The sequence below is a fragment of the Raphanus sativus genome, chromosome 6 (genome assembly GCF_000801105.2).
Source record: "Raphanus sativus cultivar WK10039 chromosome 6, ASM80110v3, whole genome shotgun sequence".
Classification (NCBI taxonomy): Eukaryota; Viridiplantae; Streptophyta; class Magnoliopsida; order Brassicales; family Brassicaceae; genus Raphanus; species Raphanus sativus.
In genome coordinates this window covers 24757222-24777807 of record NC_079516.1, presented here as the reverse complement: position 1 = coordinate 24777807, position 20586 = coordinate 24757222, and the positions used below count along the sequence as shown (strand labels likewise).

The 20586-nt window shown below is 31.1% G+C and overlaps 2 protein-coding genes and 1 long non-coding RNA gene across 3 annotated transcripts; 1 reads left to right on the top strand and 2 right to left on the bottom strand.

The window, feature by feature from the left end:
• Window positions 1-907: 907 nt before the first annotated feature.
• Window positions 908-1741, bottom strand: LOC130496254 (uncharacterized). The gene is made up of 2 exons (XR_008935364.1): window positions 1328-1741; window positions 908-1237 (listed from the first exon to the last, which is right to left on the bottom strand). It is a non-coding gene; the product is annotated as an uncharacterized LOC130496254 (long non-coding RNA).
• An 8178-nt stretch (window positions 1742-9919) lies between these two features.
• On the top strand, window positions 9920-11090 carry LOC108809408 (transcription repressor OFP7-like). The gene has a single exon (XM_018581547.2). It carries the CDS (start codon window positions 9970-9972, stop codon window positions 10915-10917), a length of 948 nt encoding a protein of 315 aa, XP_018437049.1. The 5' UTR covers window positions 9920-9969; the 3' UTR covers window positions 10918-11090.
• Window positions 11091-13656: 2566 nt separating this feature from the next.
• Window positions 13657-15647, bottom strand: LOC108806437 (uncharacterized). Its single transcript, XM_018578557.2, has 9 exons — window positions 15472-15647; window positions 15330-15378; window positions 15161-15249; window positions 15029-15085; window positions 14887-14949; window positions 14758-14823; window positions 14552-14638; window positions 14386-14479; window positions 13657-14240 (listed from the first exon to the last, which is right to left on the bottom strand). The coding sequence occupies exons 1-9, from the start codon at window positions 15574-15576 to the stop codon at window positions 13750-13752; spliced, it is 1101 nt and encodes a 366-aa protein (XP_018434059.2). The 5' UTR covers window positions 15577-15647; the 3' UTR covers window positions 13657-13749.
• Window positions 15648-20586: the final 4939 nt, after the last annotated feature.

The following is a 20586-nucleotide window of genomic DNA, read 5'->3' as shown; positions in this document are numbered from 1 at the left end:
ATGAAAATAAATCAGCCAATCAAATTATAATATAGTTGACATAGAACTATATAGTTTATGATGATAAAAAATGACAAAAAGAACTATATAGTTTATATATATGAATTTATAAGATATACATTTTATAATATGATAAATTGTATAAAATCATATTTGAGTACAAAGTTGATAATATGTATAAAAAGTTATACTAACTTTTATAATAAAATATTGATTAAAGATTTTGTTCTTTGATGTATAAGCAAATAATTATCTGAAAAACATAGAGAAAGTAACAAAGCATGAAACTTACATTGTAGTTTACGTGTTTTGGATGATATGATCATTTAAGTACATATTGATCCACATGAGGAAACGTCATAATCGTTGGTCTGCGCATATATAAACTAAAATTGTAAATTAAAAAACCAATAGAAAAATACATATGAAAATATTTTAATTCTGAATTTGTAAAAAGGAAACTTTTTAAAACAAGTATTTATTGTAATTCTTGCGCAAGTTATGATTAATGAGAGCAATTAATGTAATATTCCGATTAGCAAATTATGATTAATGAGAGCAATTGGTTAAAGGAAATATATTAAATTTGTAAGGTATAAGTAAGGTATGTTCACAATAATAAGTTTCCTAATTATATATAAATCGTATTATGCCATTAAGACATTAATAAATGGTCGACATTTAATAATATTTTTGCGCAAGTTTTGATTTATGAGATTATAAATTAATATAAATGGTCGACATTTATTAAAATTCTTGCGCAAGTTATGATTAATGAGATTAGCAATTAATGTAAATGATCGACATTTATTAATATTCTTGCGCAAGTTATGATTAATGAAATTAGCAATTCATAGTTCATACAGTCCAAGCTTCTCAGGCTTTCACTTTCCGAGAGACCACCAAGTTAACGTTTCTACTCGTTTTTAAAATTCGATCATAAGTATGAAAGCACAACAGCAACCATTGAAAAGCCAAATAAAACAAGGCTATAAAATCCCTCGCCACAAAAAGAAAATTTAAAAGGCAAAAAGAAAAAAGAACAGACTTGTTGCTGATTTTAAAATTGAAAAAACAAGGCTATAACATCATCGATAGCTTTTATGGTTCATCATGTAAATAACAGAACATACACTCTTTTTACTCATTGCGGATTGTCTGATACTTCCCCCACAATGATTCAGACATCTTCATCTCAGCCATTAAGCTCTTGAACTTGTGGCTGTAATCCACTCTACTGTTCATTTAATTAAATGAGAAAAAAAAGAACAAATTAGTTTGAATGTTAACGCAAAAGAGAGGAAAAATCATAAAATAGAAAGAGAACCTGATTCGATCCAACGATGAGATAGCACGAAGAGCACTTCTGATCATGTCTTCATTACGGTCATGATCTTGCTTCAAATAAATCTACGATTAATCAAATCATATAGAGAGATAAAAAAATTAACCTGCATCGTGGTGAAATCGTTATAATAGGACATCTGCATATAAACCAAAAGAAAAGTCAGCTATGATGAAATATGTATATATAAAAGTTTAATGATGTAAAATAACAAAAACAATATCAACATAAAAAAGTTCAGAATAAAAAGTCAGTTGCTTCATTTCTTCTACTGTGAATGTCTTATATATAGTAAATTGGTGGACGTTTCTCAATGATTTAGCTTGCATGATAAGCTAAAATATCATAATATTTTAACAGATAAACATAATAAATTTGTAAAATTAATCACGAATATGCATTTTATACAATGTGAAACTTGCGCAAGTAGTAAATATAAATAAGGAATGTTGATAATAATTAGTTTCCTAATAAAAATATAAATAATGTATGTTGATAATAATTAGTTTCCTAATAAAATATAAAACGTATTTCCCATTAAGACATTTAATGATTAGTCGACATTTATTAAAATTCTTCTGCAAGCTATGATTAATGGTCGACATTGATTACGATTCTTGCGCAAGAAATAATTAGTGCGTTTGACAATTAATGTCACTTTCCAATTAAAAGGTCGATGAAAAAAATAAATCAAAAAGAATAATTAGAAAAATTCGACCAATAGAAACGCGATAATTTTCGTGAGAAGAACTGTGTGAGCGCCACATGGCGTTTGTACTTCTCTTTTAATATATAGGAGGATACTGTTAAAACAGAAGGTTCTTTTTTGAGGTGTCCTTCTGTTTCAAGAGTATTTACAGATCTATGCCACTGATATATTTAAACATATCCTTTTCATTTAATGCTAATTAAATCTACGAAAAATATTTATTTAAACAAACAATTTATTTCTTTAACTCTTTTATCGCTTTCAACTAAACAGAGACTTATGTGGGTTTTCAAAACTATCGAATAGTAACTAATTAATTATTTCTCTATACATTAAAAAAAACAATATTTCTTTTCTCTATTAAAACAGATCATCGTGTGAGTTTTTGATTTATTGAAATGGTGTATTGAGATAGAAAATCGAAAACTATATGGTATTCTCTGGGATTTATGAATGGTAACATACACATCTTTGTCTAATAACATATCGGAGACAACATTATAACTTTTCAAATTGACATGTAATATATATACATAAAGCATGATTTACGAGAATAATTTCGGTTTTCATAATCGTTATTTCCTAACATACATGACCATAACCTAAACAGCCCTAATTCACAAACCCTAAACCCCAAATCTATTGTTCTATTTTTTTCCTTCATATTACATGCAAATAAACATAAATAAAATACCCAACCATATTCACAATTAATTTTTTTTTTCACAATTAAAATTTTGGAAGTAACTGATTTCTTTTACAGCTATTCACAGTGCAGTTTCAACTATTTTTTTATTTTTTTTTAAATTCCACAAATCTATTCTGCATTAAACTAAAACAAAAGAAATCGGAAGTTTCTAAGAGCATCTTTAATGGTATAAATTGAAAGATATAGCTTAGGTATAAAAAATTAATAAAATAATATAAGAGATAAAGTTTAATAATAATTAGTAGTAGGATTAGTGGAAAAACCTACCCAAAATGCTTCTTGTGTAGAACCCAAAATATACATCTCTCATCACTTATTCAATTTTTTCCTTTTATTATATTGATCTAAGATGCATTGAAATATACTGATAAAGATGCTCTAACCAACTATCGAATATGCCGATCCACGATATCTATATTTCCATAACTTAATTAAATTCTAATTATGTCTACGAAAATTATTTTCTTAAACAACAAATTTATTTCCTTAACTCTTTTATCCCTTTCAACTAAAAAAAACAGACTTATGTGGGTTTTAAAAGCTATCGGAAAATAACTAATTAGTTTCAGCTATTTTATTTCTCTAAACATTAAAAAAATATATTGAAACAGATCATCGTGTGGGTTTTTGATACATTTTCAGATATTTTATTATTAATTTTTTTAAAAAAGTTTGTGAACATTGATTTACTAAACACAAAACTAGGAGCCTATTGTTATATATCAAATCTTCCACAAATCTATTTTGCGTTAAACTAAAACAAAAGAAATCAGAAGTTTCTAATTAACTATCGAATATGCCAATCCACCATATCTCTATTTCCGTAACTTAAACTAACTTGATATTCAAAATATGTATTTATCGCAAAATATTCTCTAACTGTTTAAAATGGGAATATTCTATTATATCGGCCTTCAATCTTATATATACTATATTCTAGACCTCAAAAAAATCAAGGTTCTTTTCTGCGAATAATAGCTAGCATGTCTTCCATTTCCAAGAAGAAGTGTGTACCTTGATGAGCTCAGTCGTGGAGATGGACTTGGTTGATCCAAGTGAAAGTCCTGCACACATGGAAACCATAATTTACCAGGTTTGGTGAGAGTATGGAAGTCATCTTTTCTGATAAAAATTATATGTTATTCATCATCCTACTCTCTATATAGATCGACATTTACATATATGTGTTCCTGCAATTAAGTTTATAGTTTAACTTAGGTACAAAAACGTTTTATCTCTATTCTTATATTATAATAGTTTTGATCTCAGTTCCTAAATTATATTGTCTATCTGTGAGTAAGATCCTAATTTATCGCAGACAATAAGTGTGGACAACAATTTCCTCCTACTAAGAAGAACAGAGTAAACACAAAAGTTGGTTGTGAGTTACCAACTAAACGTTGGTTTTATATAAATTCTTAACTTGCTGTTACCTATTCATATGACATACTATAATGAAACTCTTTCAATTGTTGCTTTACAGCTATGTGCCTTGGATGCTTAAGAATACAATAAGGCGAAGAGCAAGAAACCCACAAGCAGCAGTGCACAAGGCGATACACAATTCAGCCTATCAAGTCAGACTAATACAAGAACATTTGGTTCTATCTTACTAATCTACCCCCTAACAACATGGGAACTAATAATTTGAATACTTACGAAGGTAAAGGTTCAACCCTTTCAGTTCGAAATTATAAATATTGTTTGTGATACCAGCGCTTGACATTATTTTTTCATATCAATGCAGCTCATGTTCAATTACCGAGAGTAGGAATAATACCATCCCAGACTCAAGATATGTCTTGCACTCCTAACTCAATAATTCAAACACCCCCAAGCAACCAGCTATTTTTGGCAGGGTCTTAAATAATGTAACAAACATACCTTATAGTATTTTTAGTATCTCAAAGTCGCCAATGTCATATATGAAAAAAATGACTAAAAGAATACATATATCATGAACATGCAAATCGATAGAGCTCACCAATATCCGACTGTACATGCCTCAGATTCAAATCTATTTCATCTGTTTTCATTCCATTTAAGCCATATGGGAGCACATGCAAAATTAATCAAAACACAAAAAAAATTGGTTAAACTTGGGTCTTTGAGTTCAATGGAGTATCAACAATGAAGGAATTACAGGAACGGATTTACCTTGGGATGCGATTGGTTTCTTTAATCGCCATTTGAAGGTTATTTTTTGTAAACAGATGCATCTGTATGAAAATAAACAAGGAAGAAAGCAATTAGTCACGTGAAAAAAAAAAGAAAGCAATTAGTCTTTCGATGAAGATCAAAACAGTGATATCGTTTTGGGCCATTTCGTTTTTGGGTTTTTCTAAAGGGGTTGGAACCTTAATAACATCTCATCTTTAGATCAAAAAAAAAAAAATAACATCTCATCTTGGTTTATATTGATAAAAATTATTTTCAAATATTTTTCTGGCCCATTAATCAGTTCAATCTAAATCATTTAAATCATATAGTATATTTTTTTAAAAAAATATATAAACATTATAAAGTAATGCTATATATGGATTATAAAAAATATGAACAATTTTACGATTAAGATAATAATATGTTATCCTATAACCTAAAAAAATATATAATCTCACATTATTCATAAGTTATACTTAAAAACATAAATATGATATATGTACTATCTATACTATTAAAGTATATGATTGCTTATGAATATGCCCCTAAATTTTCAAGGAAATTATAAAACATCTCATTTTCTTTTCTTTTTTAAATGAAATCGTGTAATTAAAAAGAAAATTCGGCCATTAAAGGCCCAACAGAGTCTTAAAATAAATTGACAACCCAATTTTTTTGTTCATTGTATTATTAAAACGAAATGGGCTTGAAAATTTCAAATCAATGGGTTTGAAATTTTCGGTTATGTTTAGTAACCCATTTAAAATATATTATCGACATGCTATTTCAAATTTTCGAAATTTTCAAAATTTTCTATTCTATACTATTAAAGCATAATACTTCCTATGAATATACCCATGACTTTTCAAATTAATTACAAAAATTGTCTGAATTTTTTTTCTCAGCAGTATTTGCAACCAATCAAAAGTTATTATTTTGCAATTACATTAAAGAGTATTTAATATAATTGAGTTCTTAGCCTTTTTGAAAATTTTTTTTCCTAAATATTTGCACCATATATTTCCAAAAAATATTTCACATTATTAATTATTTGAAAGTATTTATTAAATGAAACTTCAAAAAAATTGAAATAACAAATGATTAAGTCAACAAAATCATAAATACAAGTCTAAATTATCTCACCTCTTTAAAAAACAGTTCCATTTAAAATAAAAACTAAATAACATAAACTGAATTTAATAAAATTATAGAAAAATTTTTGAAACGCACAAATGAATTTTTCAATACAGAGAATGTTGAAGATGTAAAATATTTTATTTAAACTAGAAAAAAATCAGTGTAAAATAAGTTTAACTTCGGGTTAAATGAATAAAATCATATTACGGGTTAGATTTTTATGTAAAGAACGTCATTGATGCCGTTGTCAGTATTGATATTTTCGTAAATATGTGACAGGGAACCATGATGCAAGTTACTATCAGTGCTGGATGTCTACCAGAGTACCGGGAAAGACTCATTGCCGGAACAATGTTCTCCCTTTCCGGATTTAATGTCTCTGGAGCTGCACAAAACTTCAGGCTCACAGATTCGTCATTGATGATCCGTTTCAGCGATAGGACCTCCTTTAAGGAGCTACCTGCGCCTGTCTCACCTTTGCCAGAGGAAGCATTCAGGTTTCGTAACCAATCGGAGCTGGTTGGGCTAGCTAATACGAACACTCAGTTGCCAGGTATGAAGGTACCAGTGAGTCATGTTTATTATATTGTTATAGTATGTGTACTGAATTCTGATAAGCTTGCCTTTCTGTAAAGACGTTGTAGGTGAGATTCTTTGTGTGAAAAGCACAGTTAGTGATCCTCCAGAGGAGAAGAACAGAGTCATGGTGACTATGAATGATTTTGGTTACGTTCGTTGATTTGTTTTTTTTTTTGTATTGATGTAAGATGATTTGGGTATTGTTTATTATGTAACAGGATTTTTTTTTGTGAAATGGCTAACTCCAAAGTTTTTCTCTCTAATTTGAAATCCGGTAGATGTTCTTCCACAGTTGAGGTTAGATTGCAGCGATTCTAGGAAGCGGCAGTGATGAACTCATGTTCGTTGATATGCTATTACTTTGATTCATAAGTGAATCTCTTTTTAAGTATTTGATAATAGAGACCTACTGCCAACATTGCTAGCTGTTCTATATTATTTTTCATTCAGCATTTAGCTTCCGCATCTTGATTATGAAACCTTCTCAATTCTGTTTCAGGCGAATTTTTATTCCAGCCACCGTAAGTGCTAACCGGGTTCCAACCTTCAAGCGCCGGCGAGAGAAAATATGGTCCTAGCCGGAAGATCATCAACCAAGGAGTTCCGATAAGGTTTAACTGTCAAGGAGGAAGGGCTGGTTGGAGTGGGTCTCAAACCGGCGTGAGTTCAAAGAGAGCCAAGAAAATCTATAAACAAGGTTCAAAGTTCAAAACACTTTCTGGTGTAATTGATTACAATGGGAAGAATCCACTAGAAATTCTCTTAGCATTGTTGTTACCTTGAGACAGTTGAAGGAGAATCTTCAGACTATGATGAAGAAATATACAACTACAGCAATGACAGGGTGAACAAGCTTCTGCTTCGAATCATCATCAACAAAAGTGATATTAGTTGTCAAAGGCTATTCGGGGAGCTGAAGGGATAGCTTTTCAATCTGTTAATGGGAAATCAAAGGAGAGTAAAAAGAGAGTGACAAAGAAGCGTGAGTTGGTGTCTTCACGTAATGGTAAGAATGCCTAACACGGTAGTAAAATATGATATATGTAGAATTCAATGAAGGGCATAAATGAAGTTACCTCTTTGATCATGGCAGCAGCTTAGATATATAATTATTGGGTTCTCTTTTTATATGCAATGGCTATGTGATCGCAGCATTTTCTTCTACAGCTGTTTTTGAACTTAAATTGTAACTTTCTGGTGTCTTTTATGTGCATTTGATTAGCTTATGAATGTAAAATAAAACGAGCAAGTACTATAGATCTTTGTTTCAGTTTATGCAAATGTTTAAAGTTCTAAAAAAACTGCAACATTTTATGTTAGTTTACAGTATTTTCTTATTTACCACAAGGAAACAACAACTAAATATCAATAAATAATCAAAAAAGTTTTCCACAAAAAATAAAATAAAAATCTTAATATCTTTAAATAACAATTAAATTTGATGAAAATATAACATAGCCCTAAATACGTAAAATAACAAAACACATAAATATCTAAAATAAATAGGCAACTTATTTAGAATAAAAATTAGGAAAACAAACTTTTTCCTGAATTTCTTTTTATTTAATATATTTGTATCCTAACAAAAGAATGGATGGTACGGTTACTTTCAAATTTAGCCAACAAAATTTATTAAATTTTACAATATGATATTTTTGATAAAAATATGTTTGTGATTATAAATTTAAAATAATTTTAAGAATTTTATATAAAATTCAAATAATTTTAGCATAAAATATTTATTTTATATATTCATCAACCCGTCCATAGGGCGGGCCAACCCTAGTATTGTTATATAATAGTCAAAATAGGATAATACATCTGTTAAATATGTCTCACATTGATTTTAAAATTTAAGATGCTTTATAGTAAAAATAGTTAATACATCCTTTTAAAATCTAAAATATTTTATAATACACAATTTTAGAGTTTGGTTATTTGGAAAATTTGTTTTTTGATTGACCACTTCCAAAGCATAAGATCAATTATTACAATGTCTTAGCAAAACAAAGAAAACTAATACCTAAAGTTATAACATATTTTATGTGAAGACTAATACGACTTGCATGTATATATTTAAATTTTACTAAATATCTCATTTCTCTAGACCTCATAATCAATGATGTAGGAATTAAGCTTAAAGTAAAAATAGTTTTATAATTTTGACAAATAGTTTTTATATAATAAAATTTGATAAATTCATTAAAATACATTTTAATATCTAAACTATCTATTTAGATTATTATAAAAATCTTAATAAAATATTTTTCATTTCATGAGGAGAAGAAAACGTATATGCCCAGCGAGACAAAATGTTGTTCTTCGTTGAAGAAGCCTCCCCCTCGAAACGAACGACAAGAGGATCCAAGGAGACAATAGAATCAACTCAGGCCTCAAAAGTCATCTTCCTCCAATTATTTTTCATATTTATTTGTTTCAACTTTATATTTTTCTTCTTTATCTATAAATGGAACAAGACAAAGTGATTACTTTCATACTTGCGTCTTTAATTATAAAGTTGCAAAGTGGATACTCCTTAATAGATGATAAGTAAAAAACAAAATGTCAGTTCAACTGATTCCACTACAAAACCAGAATTTTTGTAGGAGAACTGTTAAAGTGGAACATCCATATGAGGAAGATAAACAATTTCCTTACTAATATATTGTGTGGCGTAACTAGACTTGGGCATAATAGTCAGATTCAAAAGACCAAAACGAGACGATACGAAACAAGTAGGTTTGATTTTGATAGGCTTTACAATATCTAGGCATGCCGATTCGATTTTCACTTTACAATAAAAGGATGGTTCTATCTCAAATTTAAAAAAAAGGTCTTGGATCCATAATTTGATAATACCATAACAATCCAACATCTCGTATTCAATTGCTAAAGTATTTTGAAACAAACACTTTAAGGGGATTTGCAAAAATGAATACTAATTTAGAAACAAGCATTTTAGAACTGGTTAAACTAATCCAATTTATATTTATTAATATTTTAAAAGTATTTGTGGTTTTGGCTAATACATCATATGCTGGAAATAGAAAGAGTTTCGTTCTACTTAACGTACAAATATATTTATATTTTTCAAATAATTTGGGCACCAGTCATTTTAACTCTAATGTGGGTGTAAAATCAATTTGCATATTTTTGCCTTGACTTATGTAAATGCATATACAACAGTTATATATGTTTACATCCGAATGTGTTTGCTTGTACATACATGTATAAGCAGAACTTTATAACCAGACACAACACAATAGTTCTCATTTAATGCTCCATACTTCTTCACTTCTCCATAATACATAGAAACATAAGGAAGATAAAATGGCGAAACGTTTCAAAATAAAGATATCAAGAATCCTCTCCTTCAAATCTTGCCGTTCAAAAGATCCTTCCGATCTCCCTTTCAATCCTGTCCGTTCATTTCCCCGCCCACCTCCTCCACCGGCTAACCCAACAACTACCGTGCCACCCCGTCGTCGTTCTTCTTTTAGACAACACGTGTTTACCACTTTTGGCTGCGGCTCAACTCGGCGACGCTCTTCTACACCGTTGGATGTTTCTCGGAGGAATTCACGGTCGTTATCGCCGCCGCATACGCCGACGTTTCAGTGGGAAAGCGAGGAAAAATGGCACGTGATTGCTCAAGAAGATGGTAGAGAATACGAAACGCCTCGTCGGAAAATATACGACGGTGATGATCGCCGGCGATCGGTGAAGAAAGAGAGACACGCACGGCGGCGAGGGAGCATTTCCTCCGCCGAAGAATACGAAGAGGAGACGGGGAGAGAGAGTCTCTTACCATCTTCCACAAACCTCTCCCCGGAAAGTTCTTCTTCTGGGCTTCCACGTGTCACCAGACGACGGAGACGCCATCAGAAGAGAAACAACACGTCGTTGGTTGTTGAGGAGAAAAGCGACGAGTCGTCTTCTCCGCCACCGTCTCCGGCAAGACTGTCATCCTTCGTGCAGAGATTTATCCCGTGTACGGCGGCGGCACCGGTTGTGATGGAAGGAGTGGCGGTGGTGAAGAGATCGGAGGATCCGTACGAAGACTTCAAGGGATCAATGATGGAGATGATAGTAGAGAAGAACATGTTTGAAGTGGCTGAGCTTGAGCAGCTTCTCAGCTGCTTCCTAACGCTAAACGCGAAACGCCACCACCGCATGATTGTTAAAGCGTTTTCTGAGGTTTGGGTTGCTTTGTTCTCCGGTGGCAATAACAGCAGCCGAAGATCCAGTGTTCGACTCTCGGATTATGATGAATGTTAGATAAAAAACATAATGTTTATGTAATTTCTTAACTAAATTTTCTTTCTAATTTCTAATTAAGTGGTCGAAGTAAGTGGTAGACTATGCGTCCGTGCAATGATTTAAAACTGTAATCATGATGTTCCTTTTCCAAATTTGTTTTTTTTAGCAAAATCATACTACATTAGAAAGCACTCCGGAGTCTGGACTCTAAAACGGTCTAGTTATGCAAACCAGTACATCCGCTCCTACATGCACCATTGCTGTCGATGGCAAGTCGGAGCATTCCATGTCAAATTGTCCGCCTTTGAGTTATTTATTCTTGGTAAAAATGTGATTGTGAAGAAACTGAAAAAAGTCTTACATCTTTAGAATTCTTTGATATGTATCGAGAACGTTGGTTATTTGTCGATGTTTGACATTAATTTTATCAAATTAAAACTTGCATCTATTTGTATGATTATCTCAGACAGTCTCTGGGTTCTCCAAATTAAATTATCAATTTTGTATGATTTAGATTCTAATGCTTAAGCCAATTCCAGTGAATTTCATAAACACTAAATTTGGTGTAATTTCCCAACAAAACGTTAAAAGTGATATTATCCCATTGAATTTATTGTGAATAATATATTATATTACTATTTATTTAACTATAATTAGATTATTATGAATAATTTTAATTTATCATTTGATATAAATATATCATACTATTGTGTATTTTAGTTTTTTTGTTTCACAAAACTAAGTATTAAATATTGTTTTATTTATATATTTAATTGATAACATAATTAATCGAGTATTAACAATTATATCAAACTGTAACAAAATAAAAAATGATATGTTCTCTTTATTAAAATTTTAAAATATTTGATATTTTAGTTTTAACTAAATATTTAACATAAAAATTAATATATGAGTTGAATAAAAAAAAGCTAAATAAACAGTTATGGCATAAAATTATCAAATCTTAACAAATAAATATAAAATCTAAATGTTATCAAATATAACTATTTAATTATGTATTAAATTATTAAAGTAAAATATTAATAGTATATAATATTATTTAAGGCGTAGAATTTAGTGTTGTGGTTGGATATGAAAACTAAAATTCAACACCAAAACATTCAATTTGATATAATTTTAATACCAAATTTAAGCTGCCTATACAACGACATACATATCCACCACTTTCGCTACAACTAAAATAATATTAATGACCACTAAAACTAGGTAATAATCAATTGTGCAGAATGAAATATTTTATTAAATATTTGTTAAATAAATAAATTTATTTTTTAAAATAATAACATATTTTAATGATTTGATTAAGTTAAAATTGCATAAATGTTTATATTTATCAATTCAAGTATGATACATATTCTATAATTATGAATTTCAAGTATTTAGATGGTTTATATTTTAGTTTAAACGATTTCAAAATATTTATAAAAGTTTGATTTGTATATATGTTAAATGAGATTTCCTATTCCTATTATTTTCTAATCATCTGTATTTATTTATAACAAAAGACACAATTGATCACAAAATTTTCATTGTGGGACTTGTAACGACTTTAGTAATTATAATCATTTCTAAATAATATAACCTAAACAAAATATAAGTTTTTATGATATGATTAATATAATCTTTAATTTATTTTAATGATATAAAACTAAACAAAAATGCTAGAGAGTATACAAATTGTTATCAAATCTTAATTATCCAAATATTTAATTTTCATATATATATATATATATATATATATATATATATATATATATATATATATATATATATTTATGTAATTATGTATTTTTTTATTTAAGAAAAAAGAGAACTTTTCTATAGATTACTAATTAATTGTTTGTTAATTAATGAAAAATATAATATATGTATAAATGGACTAAATAATGAATAACATTCATTGTATTTATTCTATTACTATAAACTTATTTCTTTAAAGATTCTAAAAGTTGCTCTAATAATAACACATCATTTTAAAATAATTTTTAATTAATATATAAGTTATGCAGAGCTATCAGTATAATTTACATAGTCAGTATGAATCTGTATAAATCGATGATAAAAAAATTAATATATAAGGTATTATAAATGATCTTTATCTGTTATTTTCCTTTTATGAACAACTATGTGTATCTGTTAATAAAAGAAGAGTTCAAGCAACCCAAGAACTGTAGGTTTCACAATTTTTTACCATACAAGAACACTTGAGAAAAAAGAACAGATGTTCACTCTATATTTTCTTATATCGTAAATGACACATGGACGGTCGATATGGACCATTTTGACTTGGCAAACGAAGTGACAAATGATTGAAATCAAAAGAGATAGAAGTTCAATTAAAAAAAACTGAATATTGTTCTTTTGGCCATCTCAGAAGCGCAATGCAGATGTGTCTCATATCTTCAGTTCTTTAAGGGTTAGACAGATTATTCGACGAATGACTAAAGAGAATGGGTCCATAGCTAGAACAGAAAGCTACCTCTGTTCAATCACTCGTGTCTGGTTTTTCTTGTTTAGTGTAAAAAGCAACCTCGAGGGTCAGAGGTAAGTAATTGAGTTTCTTACAGCATATACTTTTAGTAAGAACCAAAGCACACGGCATCAGACACTCTGCAGCAAAACATGAACAATAAAAACCAGACATGCGCACTAATTTCCACGCTCTCTTTCAGAGATAAAGAGATAAGACAATATAGAATATTGTGTTTTCTCTCTTCTAGCTTTTGGTTTTGAATCTTTGGATAATTTCTTAGAATTTAAAAGTGAAGTTTGAGAAATTCTTGAGATTACTTGTCATGAAAGAAAGGGTTTACAAAAGAGTTACAAAATTCAGCCTTGGTGTGGTGGTGGTGGTGGAGGCATAGACATGTGATGATGGAGGTGCATTGGTTGTTGTGGCGGTGGTGGTCCACCTTGCTGCATGTGTTGCGGGGGCCACCCATGTTGGTTCATTCCCATGGCTTGAGGAGGTGGTGGTGGTGGCCTTGGACCGCCAAAACCTTGTTGGTGATGAAGAAACTGGGGAGGTGGTGGCGGTGGCATGCCTTGAGGAGGACGATACTGCATGGGCGGTGGAACCGCTAAGCCGTGCTGTTGTTGATGAGGCTGAGATTGCCAAGATGGTGGCTGAGTTTGGTAGACTTGTGGAGGAGGTGGTGGCGGTGTTGGACGAGGACCCGGGATCGGAACAGGTTGCATGCCGCCATTGGCAAACGGACGTGGTATACCATTAGCTTGAGGAGCAGTTGGTGGACCGCTTGCGAATAGAGTATGGGGTCTGCTTTTCTGGGCAATTGGATTTGTGGCAGCCAAAAGCCTCTCTGCATTCACAAAAGTAATGTGATGTTTCGTTGATAGAGAGGAAGATCATTAAAAAAAAGCTCTATTGAATCAACTGAAATGATAAGTTAAAACAAGCAAATAGGCAGAGAACCGCAAAACCACAAGTTAAAATAAGAGACTAACCTGCTGGAGTACCATGGCGCTCTCCTTTGGTGTCTTTCTTGTATGCGTAAGAGACTGTTATTTGACGATTACACAGATACTGTCCGGTCATTGCCTGCAATATACATTCATTGGTTGTAGCCAAGTTTATAAAAGTGATAAGTCATGAAAGAATAAATAAAATTACCTCAATAGCAGCATCAGATGCGTCAAAGGAGTCATAGCTGATGAAACCAAAACCTCGTGAGCTCCCTGTATCAGGATCTCGCATGATCTGAAATGAAAGGCTCGGATCATCAGATTCTTAAGAGTACAGCCATTCTTTTTCCAACCACAAATGAGATATTACTCAAAAACTACAGATAATACATAAAACAATAATAAAGAATCTACCTTAGGATTAGAAGCGATCCCACCAAATGCACTGAAAGTATCATACAAGATCTTTTCATCCACGTCCTGTAAACACACAAATTTTAGTTGAAGTAGCAAACATTTCAGAGTAAAATTACCACCACTTACAGGGTCAAGGTTTCCAATGAAAAGGTTAGCACCAACATCCAAACTCTTCTTATCTTGAGAAGCCTAATAAAATTACAACCAGAAGAAAAAAAATCTCAGTATATCTTAATAAAGGATGATGCTGCAGAAACAAAGATGATACCTTGTTAACACGTATAGGCTTCCCATGGATCTTAATCATGTTAAGAACCTTAATGGCCTGCAACAAAAAGACGTTTACACTTTGAGCCAACAAAAGAAGTCTAAAGAAGGGAGGGAACAAGAAAACGGTTACATAGTCAGCATCTTCCTCGCTACGGAACTCAATGAATCCATAACCTAGGTGAAGACCTGTCACCCTATCTTTCGGGACGTAGACGTTAACTGAACCAAAACCAAAGAAAAAAAACACAAACATCAAGAAACCATTAGACTGTTTGATGAATCAGAGTGTTAGAACTTACCAACTGGGCCGGATTGTACGAACAGTTCCCAAAGCAATTCTTCAGAAAGCTAAATCAGAGAGAAAACAAACTCATAAACACACAAAGAATCTCCTGAATCAATCCAAAACCCTAAATACGAAGAGAGATTGACAGAAGAAACCTGGGGCTCGAGACCACCGACGTAAACAGTAGCTTCTTGGTTCCTCTCGGCGGAGTGTTGGCCGAGAAGATTGGCTCCGACTCCCGGAGCTATTCGAGTCGTCATCCACTACTCCTCCTTTACTCCGGTCGCCGGGAGAAAAGCCCTAACGACTGAGAAGGTTTACGATATTTCTAGCTCACAGAATGAACTGATTGGGTTTTGGGCCTTAATGGGCTTCTTTTAGGCCTATTAATCTTTTTTCAGTTGGTTAGTCGTTACTCGTTAGTGTCGATAAATTTTTTTTTCCTTTTAAGTGTCGGTAGGTTGCAACTTGCAAGTAATTTCCTTCTGTCTTTTGGCTAAAATTTGGTTCACACCAAAAAGTATTTTTTTTTCTCCAAGAAATTTGATTGTTTTAGATTTATTTTATGACTTTCTCAAGTACAAAGATAGTTGTTCTTGTGTTGTTATTGAAACCGATCAATAACACAAACAACATTCAAGAACGGGCGAAGTAATATATGCTAGAAAGGCCAAAATAGTGAAAGAAAAGGAAAGGTAGTGATCAAAATGAACGAGCAAATTAATATATGCTAGAAAGGCCAAAATACCAAACAACATGTCCAACCTTCCAAAAGGATTCTCCCAATGTCTGAGAAAAAGCATGTTATGACTGCGACTACTCATTACGCTACTTTACCATATTGTAAAAGATTGAAGATACTCCATCTCTTTTCCTTTTTTTGTGTTGGGGTGGGGGGTGGGGGGCGGGGCTGGGGTGTCAAGTTCATAATTTGATATGAAAAAGAAGGATATTTGATATAAAAAAAGTCTTCTTAACCTTTCGGAAATGAAATTATATTATATGTAAAATTGTTTTCTTTCAAGTGTCCGCTTTGTGTGAGTGTGATCTTTAGACTATATAAATTTTCATTTTCACTTAATTAACGACACTTAGTGCCATCATTAGCTATTAAAATGTAATTGATAGGTCTGCTTCATTTCTAAAATATACATTGCGATACGACCATACTTAATTCGTAAAACACTTAATTTGTTTTAGAAACACTATAAATCACTTTACAAAGGTCATAGTTAAAAATATGTAATATATGAATGAAAGGGGGGGTGTGGGGCTGGGGTGTCAAGTTCATAATTTGATATGAAAAAGAAGGATATTTGATATAAAGAAAAGTCTTCTTAACCTTCGGAAATGAAATTATATTATATGTAAAATTGTTTTCTTCCAAGGGGGGGGGGGGGGGGGGGGGGTCAAGTTCATAATTTGATATGAAAAAGATTTCGGAAATGAAACTATATTATATGTAAAATTGTTTTCTTTCAAGTGTCCGCTTTGTGTGAGTGTGATCTTTAGACTATATAAATTTTCATTTTCACTTAATTAACGACACTTAGTGCCATCATTAGCTATTAAAATGTAATTGATAGGTCTGCTTCATTTCTAAAATATACAACATTTTTCTTGCGATACGATACCATACTTAATTCGTAAAACACTTAATTTGTTTTAGAAACACTATAAATCACTTTACAAAGGTCATAATTAAAAATATGTAATATATGAATGAAAGTCATGTGCCATCTAGATTCTAGAACTATAAGTGAACAAGATTTACGAAGAATTACCCAAGTAATAAACAGCAGAGTTCATATATATGGTTTGTGGTTCGATGCCAGGTTAATTCATGTTTGATACCAAAAAAAAGAAGAGGTTATTGAGGTCAAGTGGACTGCTGTTTCTAATTGCTTAAATACTAAAAAGAAAACTAATGAATCAATTATGAAAACATCTAAATTACGTACACTGTTTATCAATTATAGGGTATACATAATTGTCGATATACATGCACAGCTATGCATCTATCTTATTAAAAGTGAAGTACAAAGGAGAACTAACCCTCACTTTATCTTAATATTTACGGTTGATTGCCACTGGTATTAATTAAAGGAATTTTAGAAATGATTCAACTCATTTCACGCAAGCCTTAGAAAAGCCCATTTCATTTTTAGACAATAATATAATGGGTCTACGTTTTGTTTATAACTGGACCTAATTGCCTTCGTCTAACCATCTCTAATGATCTAAGTAATCTATAAACATAAAATTAGACTCATATTCATATTTCACATAACCACAAACTTACTATACACATGAAATCATTTAAAACGAAACTGTAAAAAGAGTTCGTATAATCCATTACCAAATTCAAATATGAGTAACCTAAAAACCAAAAACTAATATATGTCAATAATTTTGTAACTTTAAGAATCTTTCAAAACCGAACATTATGTATTACATTGAGAATTGCTGAGTACAAACCAGTCGGTTTGTTTAGTCACTATTATATATGATATATAATAGTGACTAGGAGTGGGCTTTTGGATATTCATTCGGGTTCGGTTTAGATCTGTTTGGGTTTCAGATTTCCAGGGTCAAATATTGTAGCTCATTCAGATATTTTTCAATTTCGGTTCGAAATTATATTCGGATCTTTACAGGTTCGGGTTGGGTTCAGATAACCTATCTATTTTTTAAAATTCATTATATACTTTAAATTTTTCAAAGTCTATAAACAAAATAATATATTACATATAAATTTGAATAAATATGTTAGAATACATAAACTTAACATATAAATTGGTTTGATTTTAATATTTGGATTGATAATCAATAATTATTTAAATATTTTTGATGTTTTGATTATATTATAACTATTTTAAATATTTATTTTTGACTATTTGTATATATTTTCAAGTATTTAAACCAGCTAAAAAGTACCATATGTATTCTGGATGTTTTATATACATAAATCTAAAAATAATTAATATGTATAAGTATATAAATCTTTTTCGGAGACATTTGGAAATCCGAAATACTTTGGTTCGGATCAGATTCGATTTTTGTTCTTTATATATCATTGAATAATTTAGATATTTAATCAATTTTGGTTCGGATTTAATACTACTCTTTCGGATTGGAATCGATTCGGTTCTTCAGATCTGGATTTTTTTCCAGCTCTAATATTGACATGAAAGAAAAATAGTGACATATTTTTGAAAAATACACCTCTGCGAAAACCTAAAAATAACCAGATAACCAAAAATAATCATATTATCCTATTTGATTTGGGTTCGATTATGATATATTGAAACCTAAAAATATTAAAATATCTATACAATTAATTATATTATGACACATATAAAATATAATACTAATCATGATAAACAAAATATCAATTTATAAAAAATAAAACTTAAAACCCGCACGGGCGTGCGGGTCGATCTCTAGTGAACTTTTAAAACAAACATACTTTCTCGATCTAATTATTACTTTTCCTTGCCCTTTCTGCCTTGTATATTAATGAAAACGATATTTTATGTGTGTGAATGACATAAAATCAGAATCTACTTAAAACAACTTTCCCGTAGCTTTTACTGCTTTTGTGAGCTTCAAGCTTTCTCTACTTTAAATGAAACGTCTCTATGTTGTGCATCATCGATCGGCCTCTCCTTTGTTTTCCTTACTTCCTAAGTATTTGACTTTCTACGTTAGACAACTCGGTGTGCCAAGACGAAAATGTATATAAGCTTTAATAGCAACTAGATTTTGATCCGCACTTTCAAAACGTGGAATTTTTTCCTTTTTACGTATTTATTGTTATAACATATGTGTTTCTACATGAAGTTTATATCATGTGCTTTTGATTTTTATGATTTTGTTTAGTAATTTTTAATAAGTTTGGATTATCATATCTATAAAAATGTTACTCTGAAAATTTCTAAAAAATATTTTGTGGTTGCAAACTTCAGCAATCAATTAAATTAAAAATTGATTTGAAATAAAATTTAATTTAATTTTAGAAGGAAAATATAATTTAAACTACAAATAACTTGCAATATAATGCAAAACCATTGTAAAGGTATTTTTACATTTAATAGTTGTATATTTTATTTTAATTTAATGTAATTACAATGTATAATAGTTTTGATAATTCAATTTTACTATTGAAACAATTAATTGAAAGCTCATATACTTAAAAGATCATATTGGAAATCAAATATTAAAAGATACTTAAAAGATCATATTAGAACAATAGATCTTATGATACGTATAGATACCCTTAAAAATATTTTAAAACGACGGTATTGTCTATATTTAAATATTTTATTTTATAAATTAAAATATTTACTTCACTTTTTATAATATAGCCTGAAATTTTGGAATGTTATAGAAAAGGAAGAATGTTATTGGTTGAACAGTTTTAGGTTTGAATAATTAATAAAATTTTAAATAAAACAATGACATTCACTTGTAAATAACTTAAAAACCTAGGGGCAGAATCCTATGAGAGATTCTACTTTAATAGTCTAGATGGCTTAACCAAAATAATAATTTAAAGACTCCTGGTGTAACATCCCTATCGCTGACCCAAATTTTTCTTATGAGAATGGGCTTCTCTACGGCCCGTTTGTGAAAAACCTAGAATTTTATGCAGTTTCTTATAAATAGAACTGCAGCCCCCTTCTCTTCTCCCCATCAGAAACAGAAGCGAAGCTCTGCAGAGATTCCTGGAGACTGAAAGCCCTAGCCGTCAAGCTCTCTACCCTGCGCCGCCGTCTCTCTCTTCTCTCATCTCTCCCTCCGCGATCTCTCTCTTCTCTCTCTCCTCGCTGTCTGATCTCTCTCTCTCACCTCGGCGCCCTCTCTCTCTCTCCTTGCTGGCGGCAGATTGGTGGTGGTGGTGGTGATCGCCGTGTGGTAGTGTGGCGGTGACCAGATCAGATCTTGTTTCCCCTTTTGCCTCTTGTTTCAGATCCAGATCCAGATCTAGGTTAAGGTGAGGTGATCCAAACCCAGTCTCTCCCAAGTTCTTTATATTATTCTTGTTGGATCTAGATCTGGTTCGTCCTTGATTGTGAGTTAAGTTGGTAGATCATGATGGATATTAGATTGTTAGATGCATATACCATATTGCATAAGAACCTTCACACTGCTAAATGGGACATTAGTGGACTGCCTTGTGTTGATGTGGCTATTGTATGATGAATGCTTGTGTGCTTGTTTGGTCCCATGTGATGATAGAGATTTTCTCTTAGCATCTTGTTTAGTGG